This window comes from Mustelus asterias, chromosome 1, assembly GCF_964213995.1.
Source record: "Mustelus asterias chromosome 1, sMusAst1.hap1.1, whole genome shotgun sequence".
NCBI lineage: Eukaryota > Metazoa > Chordata > Chondrichthyes > Carcharhiniformes > Triakidae > Mustelus > Mustelus asterias.
The window spans coordinates 16171572-16192113 of record NC_135801.1 but is presented as its reverse complement, the minus strand read 5'-3'; the positions used below and the strand labels follow the sequence as shown (position 1 = coordinate 16192113).

General features: G+C 41.1%; 2 protein-coding genes across 4 annotated transcripts in view; one reads left to right on the top strand and one right to left on the bottom strand.

The window, feature by feature from the left end:
• Positions 1 to 824: 824 nt before the first annotated feature.
• Positions 825 to 12108, bottom strand: mrps18c (mitochondrial ribosomal protein S18C). Its single transcript, XM_078225310.1, has 6 exons — positions 12020 to 12108; positions 8454 to 8515; positions 6506 to 6589; positions 4971 to 5028; positions 3633 to 3692; positions 825 to 2305 (listed from the first exon to the last, which is right to left on the bottom strand). Exons 1-6 carry the CDS (start codon positions 12048 to 12050, stop codon positions 2229 to 2231), a joined length of 372 nt encoding a protein of 123 aa, XP_078081436.1. The 5' UTR covers positions 12051 to 12108; the 3' UTR covers positions 825 to 2228.
• Positions 12109 to 12391: 283 nt separating this feature from the next.
• The window catches only part of helq (helicase, POLQ like), a 47688-nt gene continuing 39537 nt past the window's right edge, over positions 12392 to 20542 (top strand). For all 3 annotated transcript variants that reach the window (XM_078209898.1, XM_078209882.1, XM_078209891.1), the window contains exons 1-3: positions 12392 to 13198; positions 17114 to 17906; positions 20218 to 20396. In XM_078209898.1, coding sequence (XP_078066024.1) covers positions 12992 to 13198; positions 17114 to 17906; positions 20218 to 20396 — 1179 coding nt within the window. In that variant the 5' untranslated portion in view covers positions 12392 to 12991. The remainder of the gene's footprint in view (positions 13199 to 17113; positions 17907 to 20217; positions 20397 to 20542) is intronic.

Genomic DNA, 20542 nt, shown 5'->3' with positions numbered 1-20542 from the left:
GCTGTGGTAACCACCATGATGCCTAGTCTCAATGGGAAGTTTGTGAGAGCGCTGTCTTAAAATTATGTGGGGTACAAATTGCTCTACAGCTTTAACTCCATCTAAAATGAAATTTCAAAGCTCTAATTAAACTAAGGCACTTCGCAAATATGAGAGCTGCTAAGTTTAAGGAATTGCCAGATTGGATGATGTTCCAAAGCCACCCCTCCCAGAAACTCAATGATAATGCAGCATTCATACTTTGTCTTCAAAAATACCTCCAACATTTCAATAGTGGCAATTTTACTCAGGTGGTTTATTTACTACATAGGCTTACCAGATGCAAAAAATCTTGTTTGAGCTAAACAAGATGAGAATCATAGAATCCCTACAGTGCAGAAAGAAGCCATTCAACCCATCAAGTACACTGACAACAAGCCCATCCAGGCTCTATCCTCATAACCCCACATATTTACCTTGCTAATCCCTCTAACCTACACATACCGGGATACTAAGGGGCAATTTAGCATAGCCAATGCACCTAACCCACACACCTTTTGAGTGTGGGAGGAAACCCACACAGACATGGGGAGAACGTGCAAATTCCACACAGACAGTGACCCAAGCCAAGAATCGAACCAAGATCTCCGGAGCTGTGAGGAAGCAGTGCTAACAACTGCCACCGTGCCATCCAGGTGCTTAGTTTCAGATTTGTTTCTAGGTACTCGGATTCCAGACAGATCTAAGTTACATTGCCTATTCCTGCATTGGGTGCTGATTTTCTAGGCAGGCTGTTTAACCCAATTATTTAAATACCCATTTCATGATCAAGAGATTACTTATTTCTATTGCTTCAATTGGTTTATTTACAAAAATCTCAATGTCCACAGGTTTTTATAGTTTGGAAGTTCACCTCAAAAGGACTGATGGTTCAGTAAGTTACAAAGGAATGCAGACAAACCAATGGCAAGCAACCTGGCAGGTGGTGTTCATTGAGGTTACTTTGGATCTAAGAAAGCAGAATATTTTCTAAATGGTGACAAGGCAAGAAGCTGTGAAGTGGCAACGCTGTGTTCATGTACACATAATTAAACAGGTTGCAGCAGTTTCTATTTCTTGAACTTACTGAGGTGCTAAAATGATTAAGGGATTTGATAGGGTAAATATAGAAAAGTTATTTCCACAGTTAAGAGAATCCAAAATATCAGTGCATAATTAAAATCACACTTCATTCATGGGACGTGGGCATCGCTGATTGGGCCAAAATTTCTTGTCCATCCCTGAGGGCAGTTAAGAGTCAACCACATTGCTGAGTCTAGAGTCACATGTAGGCCAGACCGGGTAAGGATGGCAGATTTCCTTCCCTACAGGACATTAGTGAACCAGATGGGTTTTTCCGACAATGGTTTTATGATCATCATTAGATCTTTAATTTCAGATTTTTTTTTATTGAATTCTAATTTCACAATCTGCATGGTGAGATTTGAGTCCAGCTCCCCAGGTCTCAGGATTCTAGTCAATACCACTATGCCACTGCCTTCCCTATTGAGAAGTGAAATCAGGAAGCATCTTTTTGCACACAAAAATTAGTGAAAATCTGATGGCCTAAGAGTCTGGATAGAAGTTTAAGACAGATCAATTTTTGTTATCGAGAATATCAAGGGGTATGGAGCAAAGCTGGATAAATGGAGTTCCAGTACTTGTTATTCATGGTCTAAAGGAATTGAATAACAGGCTTGAATGGCTAAATGGTAAGTCACTCAATTTAGATCGATTTGCTAGCCAAGCTAGCTTTATTGCGACCAACGAGTTGGGCCATACTATCAGAATGGTTCCGATTCAAAAAGGGTGTTCAACAGGGGTGTGCCCTCTCACTATATTTATTCAACATCCTAGAAGAAAGGTTATGAGAGACACTTGATGGATACAAAGGTGGGGATACCAAGTGGAGGGCAGTGTGTTTGAAATCTGTGGTACACTGATGTTCCATATGAATACAATGTTTTAAAGTGACAGTGTAAAAATACTTTATTGTACCTGAAAAGACTTCTACAGTAAAAAGTGTAATAATATTGCAAAGCAGCTGTATAGACCTAGCTGCAGGTACCCCAAACACATTCTCTTTGCACTGAAAATGTATTTGTCGAACAAATCTTCCCAGGCATCAGCATTCAATTCACTTTATTGATTCTTGGAATATAACTAAGAAATTCCAAAGCATTGTTCCATAAATAGTCACAGGTTGAAGGTTATTCTCGAAGTTTGAAATCACAAATGTTTGGATCCTTTAGGAAAGCAGGGTCTTTCAACGTGACTGACATAAATCCTACAGAGGGGAGAAAGTAATTAATACAAAAAAATTCCCCACATAACTCAACATGTAATCTCTTAACAGGTGAATGAGACAAATACTGGGGGGAGGGGGCAGATCTAAGCTCCAACTGACGACAGTTTGATTCAAAGATTTTGAACAAGTTGTGTTAGGTGGGGAGTACTGAGCAGAGTATTCGGGGCTCAATTCCAGGATTACAACTGTTTCAAGGTGGTGAAATTGGAGGAACAAGCTAGATATAATAAGGGAGCATAAGAGTGACAGATTAAATGTAATTGCTGGCAATGAAAAGTACGTTGTATAGGGAAACATGCAACCTATGTGTACGTGTTATGTTGAAAAGGAAGCTAATTGAGATCTAGGAATCTTAATAGAACCAGTACTCAACATGTCCAATTAATAAAGAACGTTGACTTTCGTAGCCAAACAGTCGACTACTGTCAGAGAATGTTGTGATCAAACTGTAGAGGGGTTCTGGTCAGGTTGCATTGCTAGTACAGTAACAAAAACAGAAAATGCTGGAAAATCTCAGCAAGTCTGACAGCATCTGTGGTGAGAGAATAGAGCCAACATTTCGAGTCTAGATGACCCTTCGTCAGAGCTTTGACAAAGAGTCATCCAGACTTGAACCGTTGACTTTGTTCTCTGCCCACAGACGCTGTCAGACCAGCTGAGATATTCCAGCATTTTCTGTTTTTGTTTCAGATTCCAGAATCCGCAGTATTTTGCTTTTAAATTACTAGTACAGTATCCAGTTCTAATTACTGAGATACTATGGAGATATTCAAGCTCTGGAAACTAACAGAAAAGAACCATTAGACAGATCTGAGAGTAAAGGATCTGAGTTAAGAGGAAAGACTGGAGATGTTTGGGCTTTTGAGCCTGGAAAAGAGGCAATATTACTGAGGGATATAATAAATAAGGGAGTGGAAAAGGTAAATGCAGAGTATTACTTTACATTAAATTTCAGGAGTCGGACAAAAGGGACACCATTTCATACCAGTAAACCTGTTTAGGCCTGTTATCAAAGCAATCATGTGGAATAAAATAATGCACGGGAGTCTTAAAACAAATTGCAATTATAAAAGGGATGGGTAATAAATGCTGGTCTAGCCAGCGATGCCTGCCTCCCGTGAAGGAATAAATGAAACAAAAATAATATAGCATCTTTAAATGTAGGATAAAAAACATCCCTAGGTCAGGCGTTTTATCCCCCCTGCATTCCTTTGGAAAAAAAACCCTTCCCAAAGGAAAATCAAGATCAAGAAAAAAAGGTATTCCATGCTAGTTTTAGAATTAAAGCTCATTTTAAGTCACATACCCATTTGTTGGGATCTTTTGATGGCCTTGGAAATTTCTCTTTGTTTCTTTCCACACAAACCTAAAAGAGGCAAAAAAATTAAAAACAATGGATTTATCGTGCTCGCTCAACAGTACTTCAATTCCTGCACAGCTGACGATCAGAGATCTTAACCCAGTGAAGTCCACAGACTTGTCCAACATGTTTTAAATAACAGATTTATCTATTCCAACATGAATGCACCCAAATGTAAAGAATGAAGAGAATTTCTTTCTCTGAGGGTTGTGCGACTTTGGAACTCTCTGCCTCAAAAGGCAGGGGTCATTGAATATTTTTAAGGCAAGAGGTAGTTAGATTCTTGTTAGGCATGAGAATCAAAGGTTATCAGGTGTAGGTGGGAATCTAGAGCTTGAAACAGAAACGGATCAGCCATGATCTTATCAAATGGCGGATCAGGCTCCGGGGCCGAATGGCCTACCTCTGCTCTTTTTTTCTTATGTTCAAATGTTTGTAACATTTCTACTGCCTTGAGTTGGTGCTTTTAACTTATAAATTGGTTTCCAATTTCTGTTCACGCTAACCAGCTTTCAATTCTGTAAATGTTCAAACACAGTTAGCTTGCAGCTATTGTAGTAACTGAGGTGGAACTAATATTTCCGCAGCAATCTTGTCTTCGTGGTAGACTGCATGGTGGATCATGTTAGAATCAACTTCATGAAAGAAATGACGTTTCTCTAATCTATTTTTAAACCTTCAATAGAAGCAAGACCATTGAAATATAACCAAATTAATACTTTTCTTAACAACTGTTTGTTAGTGTAATTTTCTTCCTCTCTGCTTGCCTCTCGTTCTCTCTTTTTGCCTCCTTAATGCTTGATGTTGGTTGAGTTTTGCTTGGAGGGGTATCCCTCCCAACATTTGCAGTTCCAATATTGCTGTCAATTTCTTAGGTGGTATTACATATACCTGCGATTGCATGTTGATTTTAAAAAAAGAACTCAGTGAGTTTTGCAATGTTGTTCGGGCAAACACAGGCTGTCAAAGCCAGTGGATAAATAAAATTAATGACATTTGGCTCGAGTACTGTTGTTGAGAAAATCAATCCAGACCTTGATGACTGGGAGAACTGGACCATAGCTGAATTTAACTGGAATTTCCTGCTTCAGGGCATGCTGGAGTTTCAATGTTCCGCAATGTGCGATTCCTTGTTCTATTAAATTAAGAAGCTCAACAGATCCCGAATGCAAATTGGATCCCTCCAAACTCGCATACACAGTGGCTTCACAACTTCACCAATATGAAACAGCAGGAACTTTCTCTGTCAGAGTTCTGAAGACTCAAAGACTTTTGGGGTCTTACCTGTTATGTGTCTCCCAAAAATGCGACCTGTATATGGAGATATAAACTGGGACAAAAGCTATAAAAAAATAAGTAGATGTTAGTGTCAGAAAGCATTCACAAGGTTCATGTACAACTATTTTGTATTTAGTTTAAACTAAAGTAAACAAGCCATTAAAAACACTGCTAGTTTTCAAGTTTCTCTTTTTAAGAGGGGATTTATTTTGAACAGCAAATGAGTATCAAAGCTTTCATTTGTCTTGGAACATTTGCGAAATTAGTTTGGGTAGCATCACCCAGTAACTGGCAGGCATGGACCCATAGCAGAACGCCATCTGCAAGTGGGCAATTACAAGGATGGCTGCATGCAGGTGCGCTTCTGAAGCTGAAACCAGGATCAAGGCATATATATCAAAGCTGAATAGAGGAAGCATCACCTTTCAAGTGGTATCGCACCTGACTTGGAAATACAATGATGAAAGTGTGGAAAAAGAATGTTATATTCCTCCATAATCACCTTGATGAGCACCAAGATTGTAGGAATAAATCCTAACCTGATCCTTATTTAATGTGTAGCCTCTAAAATGGGATCGACTTTTATAACTCCCTGCTCGGAAACGTCAACACTCTTTCTCTCTCCACAGGTACTGCCAGACCTGTTAAATATTTCCAGCACTTTTTTTTAATTTCAGATTTCCAGCATCCGCAGTGTTTGGCTTTTTGTAGAACTCCGTGTTCTTTAGTATTAGCAGCAATAAGACACGTACCAAAAGCAACACAAACATATTCATGGAACAGCCATAACAATGGAGGTGTCACATACAAACTGGGCAAATAATCCAATCTGCATCTTCCTTCTCAACTGTCAATTTGAACAATAAACTTAATCTTTATTTTTGCAAAACTGTAGCACCTGACCTTAAAACATATACTCTCTAACTTGATAAGGAATGAAAACGGCAGAGAAAAGTAAACTGTTTAACAATACAGTCAATGTAATCAATGGATACTCAGCTATCCACTTAGGTTTATTTTCTGTTAATCACTTGCCTAGCAGGGAATTTTCACAGCAACTTCATTGCAGTGTTAATGTAAGCCTACTTGTGACACTAATAAGTAAACTTAAATTTATCCTGTGTTCTCCACCCATCTTATTCCTTTAGAATTTAGTGTTGGAGATTTCTTAATTTCATTTTTACTTTTTCTTCCTGTCTCTTACTTACATATTTCTTTCTATACAAGATTTAAATATAATTGTTAATCCTCGGCACTAGATGCTGAAGAAGCCGCACTAACATATGCAAACTGGAATTTAATTTAGAAGAGCTTTGATGTTTCTTGCACCGTTCAGATGACACAGATCCTCTGAAGAATGCATCATACTCTGCTTTTTAAACAGCTGCTATACAGAGCAATCCATGCATTACTTCACAGTAAAACAGTAGCATTGAGTCAGTGGTGGAATTATAATATTTATACTTTCACATGCAAAAACCCCCTTCATTTGCTTAACATACAGTTCCTCCCCCTACACCCAATTAATTAAATGAACAAACCTGTGTGTTCTTGTAATCCACTGAAACGCCACACAGAGTGCATTTCTTGGGTGGTTCTTTATAAGGGTTTTCTAACTTTATCGGCTGTAAGAAAATGAACATTTGGAGCACATTCATGTCCCAACCATTTCCCAGCTTCAGTTCAAAGATAAAAGCAATGAATTGTTTACAACACAGCATCAGTCACAATGAGATAGGAAACAAACAAGGGCATTTTGCATTTCATCCCTTAATATTTCTACCCCATTAGGACAATTATCAAAACATTAAATCTTCAACAAACAATTAGATAAATTGTAGGTATAAAAGAAGAAAATGTCAACTTTTTTTTAGTGTGCAGTGTTGGCGACCAAAAGTTTGGCCAAAAAAGAAGCCTTTAAAGAGGCGAGAAAATCAATGAGGCAGAGGGGGTTTTGCAGAGAAATTCCATCCTGTGGGTTTAATTGGCTGAAGACACGGCCGCCAATAATGGGGCAAATTGAGGAGGGGGTGTACAAGAGTTCAGAGTCAGGCAAATGGAGAGTGGGTCGGATGCAGAATTTAAAGCGCTGGGTGGCGGGGGAGGAAGGTTAGAGATTGGGAGAGGCTGAATTATAAAGGGATTTAAACACGATGATGAGAATCTTAAATCTCATTGCAGGTTAACAAGAACAGGTATGATGGGTAAGCAGGACTTGGTGTGAAATATGATACAAGCAGCAAAACTCGAAATGATATAAAATTTAGAGAGTGAAAGAAGGTAGACTGATCACGAGTGCATTGGAATAGTCCAAACTCACGATGATAAAGATATTGAGAGTCCTTCAGTACCAGATATACTGAGGTGAAAGCAGGTAATATTATGGAAATGAGCGAAATAGATGGTCTTCTTTTATGGGGAGTATATCATGTCAGATACAGTAATGTGGGGAAGACTAAAAGAAACTGTAGGAAGACACAGGTGGACAGCATGGTGGCACAGTGGTTAGCACTGCTGCCTCACAGCACCAGGGACCCGGGTTCGATTTCCTGCTTGGGTCACTGTCTGTGTGGAGTCTGCATGTTCTCCCCGTGTCTACGTGGATTTTCTCTGGATGCTTCGGTTTCATCCCACAGTCCAAAAGACATGCTGGACAGGTGCATTGGCCATGCTAAATTCTCCCTCAGTGTACCCGAACAGGCGCCAGAGCATGGCGACTCGGGGATTTTCATAGTAACTTCATTGCAGTGTGAATGTAAGCTACTTCTGACACTAATAAAGTTTAAACTTTAGGTAAGTTAGTTGTCAAGAGGATAATGAATGTAGAAAATCATGGTAAACATTTTCAGAAGAGGAAATAGGCATAAAACAGTCTTTTAAAAGAGTAAAGAGAGAAAGAAAAAAAACCAACGTGATTTTACATTCTCAGAAAAGATTTCAAAGCTTTTTTTTGCAGGCAATGAATCTGTGTGAAGTCACTTTTGGATTTGAAGTAAATTGTACTGTTTGGTTCAAATGATCTCATTTATCTGTTTTGATGATGTTGGTTTGAGTGGACGTGGGGTTTTAGGTACAAAATATCTTTAAAAGTGGGAAGACGTGCTGATGTGACCAATAATTGAACCCAAGATTTTTCTAGCATGTGTAGTTAGTTGACAGTAACACTATTCAGTACATTTGCTCCTAATCACTGGGAAAGACCAAGTAAAATTACACTCAACTATAATGAGATATAGCACATCAACCTCTCCTGTCAACTCCAATGGAATATCAAATTTCAATACAGAATAGTAGTACTGGAAATTTTAGAACAAGTTTATATATTCATTTTGATCTGTATCAACAGAATTTCTCTGGCATGGTGCATTGTCACAACTTTATTTAATCATTGCCTCCAGAAAGCGATGTCATTTTGAGACCACTATAGACTTCTGGAATCTACAAAAACAGCTCGTGACATTTGTTCACATTAGATAAATGTTTTCTTACCATATCAGAAGTGTTGCTAGTCGTTGGGATATGTTGAGTGCTGATCCCCTTTTGCCAGTATGCTGCAAAGCAAATAAATGAAAAATAAAGGGTATGTGAATGGTAGGCCAGCCTTCATGTAGCTTGGGGTTTGCTACATAGCAAATGCTCGGAATCACTGCCCTCTAGAGCAGGAGTTCAACATTAGATTTTAAACCAGGGTTTCAATTGTGCAGACAATTCCTGCCTCCAAACAATTCCTGCTGTCAATCTAACACAGCTAGGTACTCAAATACCTAGGGCACTTCACAAGTGATAATTGTCAAAGTAATTGTATTAGTTCCAGACTCTTGTGTAGGATCAACCTTATTATCCTTAGGGTTAATATCTGCTAGTTCCTCAGCACAGAGTACAGAAATTTTCAAAAAGCATTAAACGAGGCAACAAGAAATTCAGATCCACCGTATGAAATCTAATTCTCGGTTCCTATATGATGCAAGTTACAGAGCAGAGTAGCCCTTTTGAAGTTTTAGAGCATTTGCATTCAATTATTGGGTGTCCCTGTTGTAGACCAATCTTAAAGCCAATCCAAAGCAATCCAATCCCCAAAAGCACTCGATCTAAGTCAGGTTGCTGCAAACTGGTGGTGAACTTTTTGGGTAAATTGAATCTAAAATGTGCTGGGAACGAGGAAATTTAAACAACAGTGGAGAAGTAAACAAATTTAGCTGTGCAAGGGGATCAATTGCACTGGGCAAGGTCAGAAAGTGGAGATGCCGGCGTTGGACTGGGGTAAGCACAGTAAGAAGTCTCACAACACCAGGTTAAAGTCCGACAGGTTTATTTGGCAGCACTAGCTCTTGGGAGTCTCAGGCTCCTTACATGCCCTGTTTGTGAACTCAGCTTTTCACTCACCTGGTGAAGGAGTCTGAGATTCCGAAAGCTAGTGCTGCCAAATAAACCTGTTGGACTTTAACCTAGTGTTGTGAGACTTCTTACCAAGGTCATAAACTCAGAGATTGGCTGTGTACAATTGAGGGGGGGGTTAGGCGGGGTGAAGAAAGAGAAATCAAGCCACGAAGTTAGGCGGTAGACTTAAAGGAGATGTCGTTTGCATGGTTGTTAACCAGAGAAAGCTGGAATTTAGAAGAGCAGCACACCATGCTGCTTCAAGGAGACCAGCCCTCAATCACTCAGGGTGACAAGGCATCCCATGTCCCAACAACTCTATATAATTAAAAGTTTTCCTACAGTCTTTCCCCACTTGCACCGATCATTTTAAAATTGGTGCCCCATTCCAATATCTGGTTTGCCAATCAGAGTTATATTCATCTATCAAATTATGAATAATTTTTTAACCCTCAATTAAATCTGCTCTGTGATTCAGTGGAAACAGTTCCTGTATCCTCTCAGAGCTATCATTTCCCATCCCAGGTACCATCCTGATAAAATTCCTGTACGCTCTCTATGGTTTTAATGTTCTTTCTAAAGTAGGGCTCCCAAATCTGCAGTCAGATAACTATCGTCTACACTTTCAAAGAGCTATCCAATCGAAATCACACCTCCACTCTTTCCCAGTGTCTGCAAATTTATCATAGAATCATACAGCACAGAAGAGGCCCATCGGCTCCACACCAATACATTAGAAACACCAGAACTCCCACTTAATCCCATCGGCCAGCACTTGGCGCATAGCCTTGAGTGTTATGATGTGTCAAGTGCTCACCCAGATACTTTTTAAAGAATGTGAAGCAACCCACCTCTACCACCCTTCCAGGCAGCACATTCCAGACCATCACCACCCTCTGGGTCAAAACGTTTTTCCTCACATCCCCCCTAAACCTCCTGCCCCTCACCTTGAACCTATGTATCCTTGTGACTGACCCTTCAACTAAGAGTAACAGCTGCTCCTTATCCACTCTGTCCATGGCCCTCAATCAGGTCACCCCTCAATCTTCTCTACTCCAACGAAAACAACACAAGCCTACCCAACCTCTCTTCATAACATAAATTTTCCATCCCGGGCAGCATGTTGGTGAATCTCCTCTGCACCCCTTCCAGTGCAGTCACATCCTTCCTATAATGTGGTGAGCAGAACTACACACAGTATTCTAGCTGTGACCTCACTAAAATTCTATACAACTCCAAAATGACTTCCCTGCTTTTGTAATCTATGTCTCGATTGATAAAGGTAAGTGTCCCATATGCCTTTTTCACCACCCTACTACTATGCCCTTCTGCCTTCAGAGATCTGTGGACAAACATGCCAAGGTCCCTTTGTTCCACATAACTTCCTAGTGTCTTATCATTCATTGTTTCTATGGGGGGGATCAGCCATGATCAAAATTAATAGCGGAGCAGCCTTGAAGAGCTGAACAGCCTACTCCTGCTTCTAGTTTCTATGAGTACTTCCTTGTCAAATTACTCCTTCCAAAGTGCATCACCTCACACTTTTCAAGGTTAAATTCTATCTGCCCATCTGACCATTCCATCTATATCTTCTTGTATCACAAGACACTCTGCCTCACTGTTAACCACCTGGCCAATCATTGTGTCGTCGACAAATTTAATAATCCTACCCTCTATATATCCTTTTCAACTATTAATCCAAGTCCATTTTGAAAGAAACTATTTAATACCTTTCCAGCATCCTTTCAGCCAGTGCATTCCAAACCATTCTTCTTAAAGGTAAAAAAGGCTCTGACAAAAGGGTCACCCAGACATGAAACATGAGCTCTATTCTCTCCACAGATGCTGTCAGACTTGAGATTTTCCAGCATTTTCTGTTTTTGTTTCAGATTCCAGAATCTGCAATATTTTGCTTTAATAAAAAAGATCACACCTCATCTCTGGCTCTTCTGCCACTTACTTTACATGTGTCTCCTCTGGTTATAAATTCTTCTGTCAATGTAACAAATTGTTACTTTAATCAAAACCCATCATGATTCTTAACACCTTGATTAAGATCTCCCTTCTCCACTCCAAGATGAGCAATGCTAGCTTCTTGGCTGAAGCCCCTCATTCCTGGTACCAATCTGAACAAATCCTCTCTAAAGTCCTTGACCTCCTTCCTAGACTCTGGTCTGACATCCACAATCGTAGAAACCCTACAGTGCAGAAGGAGGCAATTCAGCCCATTAAGTTTGCACCGACCACAACCCACCCAGACCCTGTCCCCATAAACCCATACATTTTACCCTAGCTAGTCCCCCTGATAACAAGGGGCAATTTGTGATAAATTGAGTACTTATTGAGCCTATCCACCTCATCCGCACATCTTTGGACTGTGGGAGGAAACCCACGCAGACACGGGGAGAATGTGCAAACTCCACACAGACAGTGACCCGAGGCTGGAACTGAACCCGGGACCCTGGCGCTGTGAGGCAGCGGTGCTAACCACTGTGCCACCCAATCAGACACAACATTACTGCTGGGGCCCAACTAACCAGTGACTCTTGTAAAGGTAACAGTGCGGCATAATCAGTGTTTGAGGAGAGAAAAATAAAATATGGACTTCTTCAGCCCTATAAGCGAGTCATCACACCGTCCCCGCTGCCAGCACTTTCTACCAGCTGCTGGCCTGTTACCTGGACGCCATGTCCTCACCGCCCGCAGCATCCTGCTCGAACCCCACGATCTGCGCGTGCGCAAACACCACCTGGACGCACGATCTGCGCGTGTGCGAACGCTCATGGGCACTTTCTGCGCGTGCGCAAACACTGAGGCGGTGGTACAGCCTGCATGTTCGCGCATCGTCGTGGAGCACGGTCCGCGCGTGCGCTCAAATCTTCATGGAGCACGGTCCGCGCGTGCGCACAAATCTTCATGGAACACGGTCTGCGCGTGCGCACGGATCTTCATAGAGCACGTTCTGCGCGTGCGCGCAGATCTCAACGCTTTGCCGAGGGCGACATCCGGACGGAAATTGCGTAATTGCCGAGTGTAGCCCCGCCCCCGGCCCCGCACGTTCAGAAACAAGCCTCCTTCCGGCGGTGGCAGGGAGACCGGGGGCGGGGCTGAGGCTGGCCTGATCCGGACAAGAGCAAATCCACAGCTACCAATCAATCTGCAGCGTTTAAATTCCAACTGTCAGTGCAGCGGCACCATCATCACCAGAGTAATTGTGACAGCTCCATTGTGAGTGTGAACACTGAGTGTGATTGTGAACACTGGGGTGTAATTGTGAACATTGAGTGTGATGGTGACTGTTCTGCTGTAAGTGTGAACATTAGGGTGTGATTGTGAACACTGAATGGGATGGTGACTGTTCGATTGGTGTGTGATTGTGAACACAATGTGATGGTGATTGTTCTGCTGTAAGTGTGAACATGAAGAGTCAGATTGAGCTCCACGATGATTGTGAACATTGTGGGTGTGATTTGGTCTTGTGTGCTGTATGTGTTTGGGTGTGATTGTGACAGCTCCAATGTGTGTGAAAATATTCCAGTCTGATTGTGTTTTCATGGGAAGATGCTGTGGAATGGAAATTGGCTTTAGCCAGGTCCCATGGTTCACCAAGAAACAAGGCAGACCTACTGTGACATTCAGTACGTCTTAACATGGATTTGGACCAGGCCAATGAAAGTCAGGATACAAATCAGTGGGTCCCTGTACGGAAACGTATTAGGGAAAAAAATATCCGTGTCAATACACCACCGCCCAGCAAGAAAAAGAACAATAATTACCTGAGTGTTCCTGAAATGATTGTGAAGCAAGAGGAGGAGATACATCCTGCAGCATCACTGACCCAGGATTACATGGAGCAGGTATTACAGCACACAGTGATTTGAAGATTTATCAGATGTTTACAAATCTAAGAAATCTGTCTTTGCATACAAGACTTGTAAAGGGATGGACTACACGGCATATGCTGGTGTACATGAAGCATGTAAAGGATACAACAAAAATGCACGACAAAGATCTGGATAAAAGATAAACAACATGTATAATGAAGGCCCAGCTAAAAGATATAACTGGCTAATACAAAGGACATGTAAAGATGCACAAAAAGCGCAATAAAAGTACAACAGAGATTTGTTGATGTCCACAAGTGGACATTAGGCAGGATGATAGCACAGTGGTTAGCACTGCTGCCTCATGGTGCCAGGGACCTGGTTTCAATTCCCAGCTTGGGTCACTGTGCGGAGTCTGCACGTTCCCCCCGTGTCTGCATGGGTTTCCTCCGGGTGCTCCATTTTCTTCCCACAGTCCAAGAGACATGTTGGTTAGGTGTATTGGCCATGCTTAAAAAAATCTCCCTCAGTGTACCCGAACAGGCGCTGGAGTGTGGCGACTAGGGGATTTTCACTGTGTTTTCATTGCAGTGTTAATGTAAGCCTACTTGTGACACTAATAAATAAACAAGTGATGAATTTACAGAGAAATAGAAAATGCATGTCAAGGATTGGTGGCATATAGAAAATGAATCAATGAGTAGAACTTCCTTATTAACTCGTGTGGCAAACCTGCTGTTTTAAATTCAGAGGGTTATATTTGCTGAGAACTTTCTTGCTTCCCATTCCAGCATGTTTATTGGTTTATATTCCGCCATAAAATACAAACGTCTCCATGTTTAATAAAGAACATTTAAAATTCCATTAAAATTCTGTCAGGCGATAATCTCCCCTCCACCCAAACCCTGTACGGAGATTCTAGAGGAAGTATAATTATACACCTCACACTGCATAAAATTACTCTATGCTGACCAGGTCATCAATGTTCATTTCCTTCAACTCATTTTCTAATGCGAGACAGTTAAATTAAAACCAATTTACAATTTTAATAATTTTAATTAGTTATAAAAAGATATGCTCGGTAAACTTCCATGGTGTTACGCACTGGGTGGATAGAGCTAATTTTGACCTTTTGCAATAATATAACATTCATGATAATTAGTCAGTTTCCTGATTTACATAAAATAGATTACAATTTCACCACGCCTGTTGAATTATATCTCACACGGTCAGAATTATCCCCAGGAAGTCAAATTGAAGTGTGGTCCATGATGCAAGGTCAAGTGAGGTACAATGGTAGAGATAGTTTGTGAACAGAATTCCCACTCACCTGAAGAAGGGGCTCAGAGCCTCGAAAGCTTGTGTGGCTTTTGCTACCAAATAAACCTGTTGGACTTTAACCTGGTGTTGTTAAACTTCTTACAGAGATAGTTGGGTCAGGGCATGCAGATATAATTCAGCTCCCATTTAAAAGTGTTGTTTTTATATTTCTCTTGTAAATTTCTCTGTTCACATTTATCCTGGAAACCTGACTATGTAAACGCGCTGTTGCAGTGCCATTTCAGATCTTGAGCACAAAAATGTAGGCTGACAGTCCAGGGTAGTGTTGATTTGATTTATTATTGCCACATGCATTGGGATACAGTGACAAGTATTATTTCTTGTGCGTTATACAGACAAAAAGTACCTTTCATAGAATACATAGGGGAGAAGGAAAGCGAGGGTGCAGAATATAGTCTTACAGTCATAGCTAGGGTGTAGAGAAAGATCAACTTAATATATGGTAGGTGCATTCAAAAGTCTGATGGCAGTAGGGAAGAAGGTGTTCTTGAGTCGGTTGGTACGTGATTTCAGACTTTTGTATCTTTTTCCCAACGGAAGAAGGTGGAAGGGAGTATGTCCAGGGTGCGTGGGGTCCTTGATTATGCTGGCTGCCTTTCCGAGGCAGCAGGAAGTGTCAATGGAGTCAGTGGATGGGAGGCTGGTTTGTGTGATGGATTGGGCTCCGTTCACAATCCTTTGTAGTTTCTTGCAGTCTTGGTCAGAGCAGGAGTCTTACCATGTGAGGGAGTCAGATTATGATTGTCAGAGGTGCAGTCTTTCAGATGCGATGTCAAACCAAGGCTCCATCTGACTGCTCCGGTAGATGTAAAAAATCCCATGGCAGTATTTCAAAGAAGCGCAGGGTGTTGAAAACAATTGCCAGAAAAAAGTTGCATGCAAGCATGAGATTTTTAATAAAAGCAAAATACTGTGGATGCTGGAAATCTGAGATTTTTGTTTCTTGATACTGTGTGATCTCTTGTGGTACACAAGAATAAGGTCATAGAATCCTTACGTGCAGACGGAGGCCATTTGGCCCATCCAGTCTGCACCAACAACAATTTCCTGACCCTAGCCCTGTTACCCCGGTCAATTTGAATGTTTCAGATCAGAGAGTACGGAGAGGGTTGCAGTGCAGAGATTGTGAAGGATTGGAAGGAGGGAGGTGATGAGTGGCAAAACTTATCTGATGGAGAGTAGAGGAGAACTGGCTAGGGGGGGGAAGAAGAGCAGCCTCAGGGGAGGAGAGGCATAAGACTGGGGAGATGGGGATGGAGAAGGGAGAGGTAGAGAGGTGAAATAGGGAAAGGAAGGGGAATTTAGAGGAGCTGGGATGAGATTAGCTTTTGGGGAAATTGCAACCGGTTGGGAATTGGGAATACTCTTGCGAGCTAGTGGGACGGAAGGGAATGGGTCAGATTTAGCTGCACTGTAATGAATTGTTCACATAACATTCTGTTTGCAGTGACACCAGTTAATCATTATATAGTCTTGAGACTACATTATAAAAAAGATAATATTTATATATAATGTGTATAAGGCTCTGGTCAGACCCCATTTGGAGTATTGTGAGCAGTTTTTGACCCCATATCTAAGGAAGGATGTGCTGGCCTTGGAAAGGGTCCAGAGAAGGTTCACATGAATGATCCCTGGAATGAAGAGCTTGTCGTATGATGAACGGTTGAGGACTCTGGATCTGTACTCGGAGTTTAGAAGGATGAGGGGGGATCTTATTGAAACTTACAGGATACTGCGAGGCCTGGATAGAGTGGACATGGAGAGGATGTTTCCACTAGTAGGAAAAACTAGAACCAGAAGGCACAACCTCAGACTAAAGGGACGATCCTTTAAAACAGAGATGAGGAGGAATTTCTTCAGCCAGAGAGTGGTGAATCTGTGGAACACTTTGCCGCAGAAGGTAGTGGAGGCCAGGTCATTGAATGTCTTTAAGGCAGAGATAGATAGATTTTTGATTGATAAGGGGATCAGGGGTTATGGGGATGAGAAAAAAATATCAGCCATGATTGAATGGCGGAGCAGACTCGATGGGCCAAGTGGCCTAATTCTGCTCCTATGTCTTATGGTCTTATGTATGTGTGTTTTTGTGTCCAGTTGACTGGATATAAGGTATATATTGTGAGCCAATATATAATTACAAATTAATCTGTTTGAAGATATTTCTTTAAAAACACTAGGAGCACAACAAAATGTCTAGTTTCCTGCCACATGCTAAGATTATTGTAATTGACGGAAGTTCAGGGTGATGTGAACAGTTTGATGAAGTGGTGCATTCCTATTTATGTCCTTCTCTGAATGTAGTCATTGTTCAGTTTTTAAGGAACATTTTCTCAGTTGAATAGTAACAGTGAACATGAAGCGCAGGATCGCAGCCCTTTCCCCATGTTTAGAGGTTATGCAAATATTTATAAAGGCCTGACTTCTCCGCCAAATTTTAATTGTAAACTAATTAATGAGCATTGCCCAGGTTATGATTCCCTAAGCCTTTTAACCTCTAAACTTTCCTTCCTGTGATTATTGAGTTTTTTTTGTGTTGTTGATGTGCACAGATTGACTTTGCGCACCTTTTCAGTTGAGAATACTTCCTGTGTTTCTCTATTTTTTCAGGTTGACTGTGACAGTCAAGAGGACCTCTTTGGGGACTATGATAGCTTTGCGGATGACAGCTGCTTTTTGGCGCAGCTCGAAGATGCAGAAAGACAATATCCCATTTTTACTTCAAGCCCAGCGGAAAGTGAACAGGAAGACCGGAAAGACGCTGTGGAACCTCTGACGACATTTCAGAATCCCAACTTGCTTAATTGTTCACAAAGCAATGATAACAAAGCACACAAGCACTCTGCAGAGGATGCAATCCTTGCTACTGATAAGCAAGATTCTAGTGGGAAGAAGAGCAATGTTGCAAGTGAGCAGATTTGTACTGAAGCTTTATCGGTGTTGCATGTTGGAAACGTAGATGAGTTACCAAGCTCACAACTTGCACTCATGGAAGACTTTAACTCGACACTGATAAAGCATAGAAGCAAAAGCTTAGTATCAGAAACCAGTGAGGTGTCGAACTATTGTGTCAATGACCACCCTAATATTCCTTCACATTCGGAGAATGAAACGCTAAGTCTTAACAAAATACAAAACCAATCAAGGACTACAAATTCTGGAGCAAATAAGCAGATGAGCCTGAAAGATCAGATGAAAAATGCAATGGCTGGAAATGCTGCGGCACCCGTACCACAGGCATCCAGGAGTAAACAGCTGAAGGAGATTGGCCTTTCTGAGGAAATAAATATTGCTCTGAAAACTATTGAAGCAACTTCGGGGGTTGATATTGGGCCTTTTTATGGACTTCCGAGCAAGGTCAAGGATCTGATTTTCCAGTTCAAAGGCATCAAAGAACTTTATGGTAAATATCATGGGGAAGAATTGGAGGTTGGTTAAGTATAGTATGATGAAAAGGAAGATACATCATTTAAAAGTGGTGAAAGAGGATCTCTATTGTAAGGCAATATTTATGGAAGACTTTTGGAGCCAATCTGGCTGGAATGGTAAAGGAACATGCTGTAATAACAGAATTCAAATCAAAATGGCTAATTATGTGCTATTAAGTTTGCCTATCATTGGATCTGTCTGTACTGTGCTAATTGGGGAAAATTTACTTCAGTTTTATCTAAATTCGGAGGATGCTCCCATTATCATAAACTAGATAGCATTTTAAGATAGTTTGAGCTGTGGTGCTATAGAAGTCGTGAGGAAAAGTGCGGACATGATGATCATTCTTCTGTTGTGTGTTAGAATTATGGAATAATAAAACACAGAAGGAGGCCATTTGGCCCATCATGTTCATGCCAGCTGTTTAAGAAGCTATTTATTTAGTTCTAATTCCCACTCTCTTTCTCCTCACTGCCCTGCAGTTATTTTCCATTACAATTATATATCCAATTCCCTTTTGAATGTTACTACTGAATCTGCGTCTACCACCATTTCAGGTAGTCAAAACTTGCTGTGTAAAAAATTCTTGTTTTTTTCCCCCATGGTCTTATCTTAAATCTGTGACCTCTGGTTATTGACTCTGCTGCCAATGGAAGTGAAATTAGTTTTTTATTTATTTTATCAGGACCTCACCTAATTTTGATTTCCCATATTGAATCTCTTTTAAACATTCTCGGCTCTGAGGAGAACTATTTCAAATTATCTCGTCTCTCCTAATAACTGAAGTTCCTCTTCTTTGGTACTCCTTTGAATCATAGAATTCCTACAATGCAGAAGGAGGCCATTCGGCCCATCGAGTCTGAACCGACCACAATCCCACCCAGGCCCTATCTCCGTAACCCCATATATTTACCTGCAAATCCCCCTGACACTAGGGTCAATTTAGCACGGCCAATCAACCTAACCCGCACATCTTTGGACTGTGGGAGGAAACCAGAGCACCCGAAGGAAGCCCATGCAGACACGGGGAGAATGTGCAAACTCCACACGCTCAGTGACCTGAAGCTGGAATTGAACCCGGGTCCCTGGAGCTGTGAGGCGGTAGTGCTAACCACTGTGCCACCGTGCCGTACTGTTCCAGCAAATTTTCTCTGCATTCTTTCCAACGCCTTGGCGTCCTTCCCACAATGAGATGCCAAGAATTGGACACAATGCTCAGCAGGAACTTTTAAACTCCTGGTATGTATCCTTGTGGAAAACCACCTTCTTCCACTCTACATATCTTAGAGGTGGAAATAGGTGGTATTAGAGATGGCACAAATGTGAAGAAACTAGCCAGAAGCCAGTGCCTTTCGGAGGGCATGCGGAATAGTAACCACATAGTAACCACCACTTCAGAGAAAATTACAAATACTTGTCCTAAAATATGATCAGGCTTCGTTTAAGAATTGATTGTTTTCACAATGCAAGGAAGTGAATACTTTTACATGAATTAAGGGAGATAATTTGTGTTTTTATTTATTTCCATTTGGTTTGAAAATTTGATATTATGACCAGGCGTTTAAATATCATAGCCACATGCAAGGTATGGGTAAAAATAAAAGCTGGTTGAAGTGGATTGATTTATATTTTGACGGAACATAAATCATAAAATAGATTTTGCATTTTACTTTCTTTCTCAACATGTGCTTTCACCAACAACAATGCAATAGAATGTCAGTGCAAATTCTCTTTTTTTATTCATTCATGAGACATGGGCATCACTGGCTGGCCAGCATTTATTGCCCATCCCTAGTTACCCGAGGGCAGCTGAGAGTCAACCACATTGCTGTGGCTCTGTAGTCACATGTAGGCCAGACCGGGTAAGGACGGCAGATTTCCTTCCCTAAAGGACATTAGTGAACTAGATGGGTTTTTCCGACAATGGTTTTGTGGTCACCAGCAGATTCTTAATTCCAGATATTTTTTATTGAATTCGAATTCCACCATCTGCTGTGGTGGGATTCGAACCCGGGTCCCCAGAACATTAGCTGAGTTTCTGGATTAATAGTGTAACGATAATACCACGAGGCCATCATCTCCCCTAATTTGCTGATTAAGTTCCATTACGGGATACGTGTCAAGAGCCTTTACGGTGACAAATATTTACAACAGCAAGACCACTTGTAAAAGAAGACTGCTGTTGACCTTAAATTGATCTTAACCCTGCATTAGATGTCTTTATTCATGAAAATTCTAAGTGATTTTTGGTGAAAAATCTAATGATCTTTACTTAAACTTCACAGAGTGGCAACATACTTGCTTGACGTTGGAATCTGTGCAGGAAAGAAAAAATCTAATTTATTCACTGCCAACAAGTGGTGGGAAGACACTGGTTGCTGAGATTTTGTTCATGCAGGAACTCCTGTGCAGGAAGAATGATGTTCTGTTTGTTTTACCATATGTAGCTCTTGTCCAGGAAAAGGTGAGAAAAAGTGTTCATTAACTAAAGATGCAGTTCTGTAAGTTAATGCTGCACTCTAAAATAACATAGAGGAAATCTTCGAGAATTGGTCTTTAAGAAAGCTATTCGTTGGTGCATCAGACTTAGTTATCCCACAAATTCTGTAT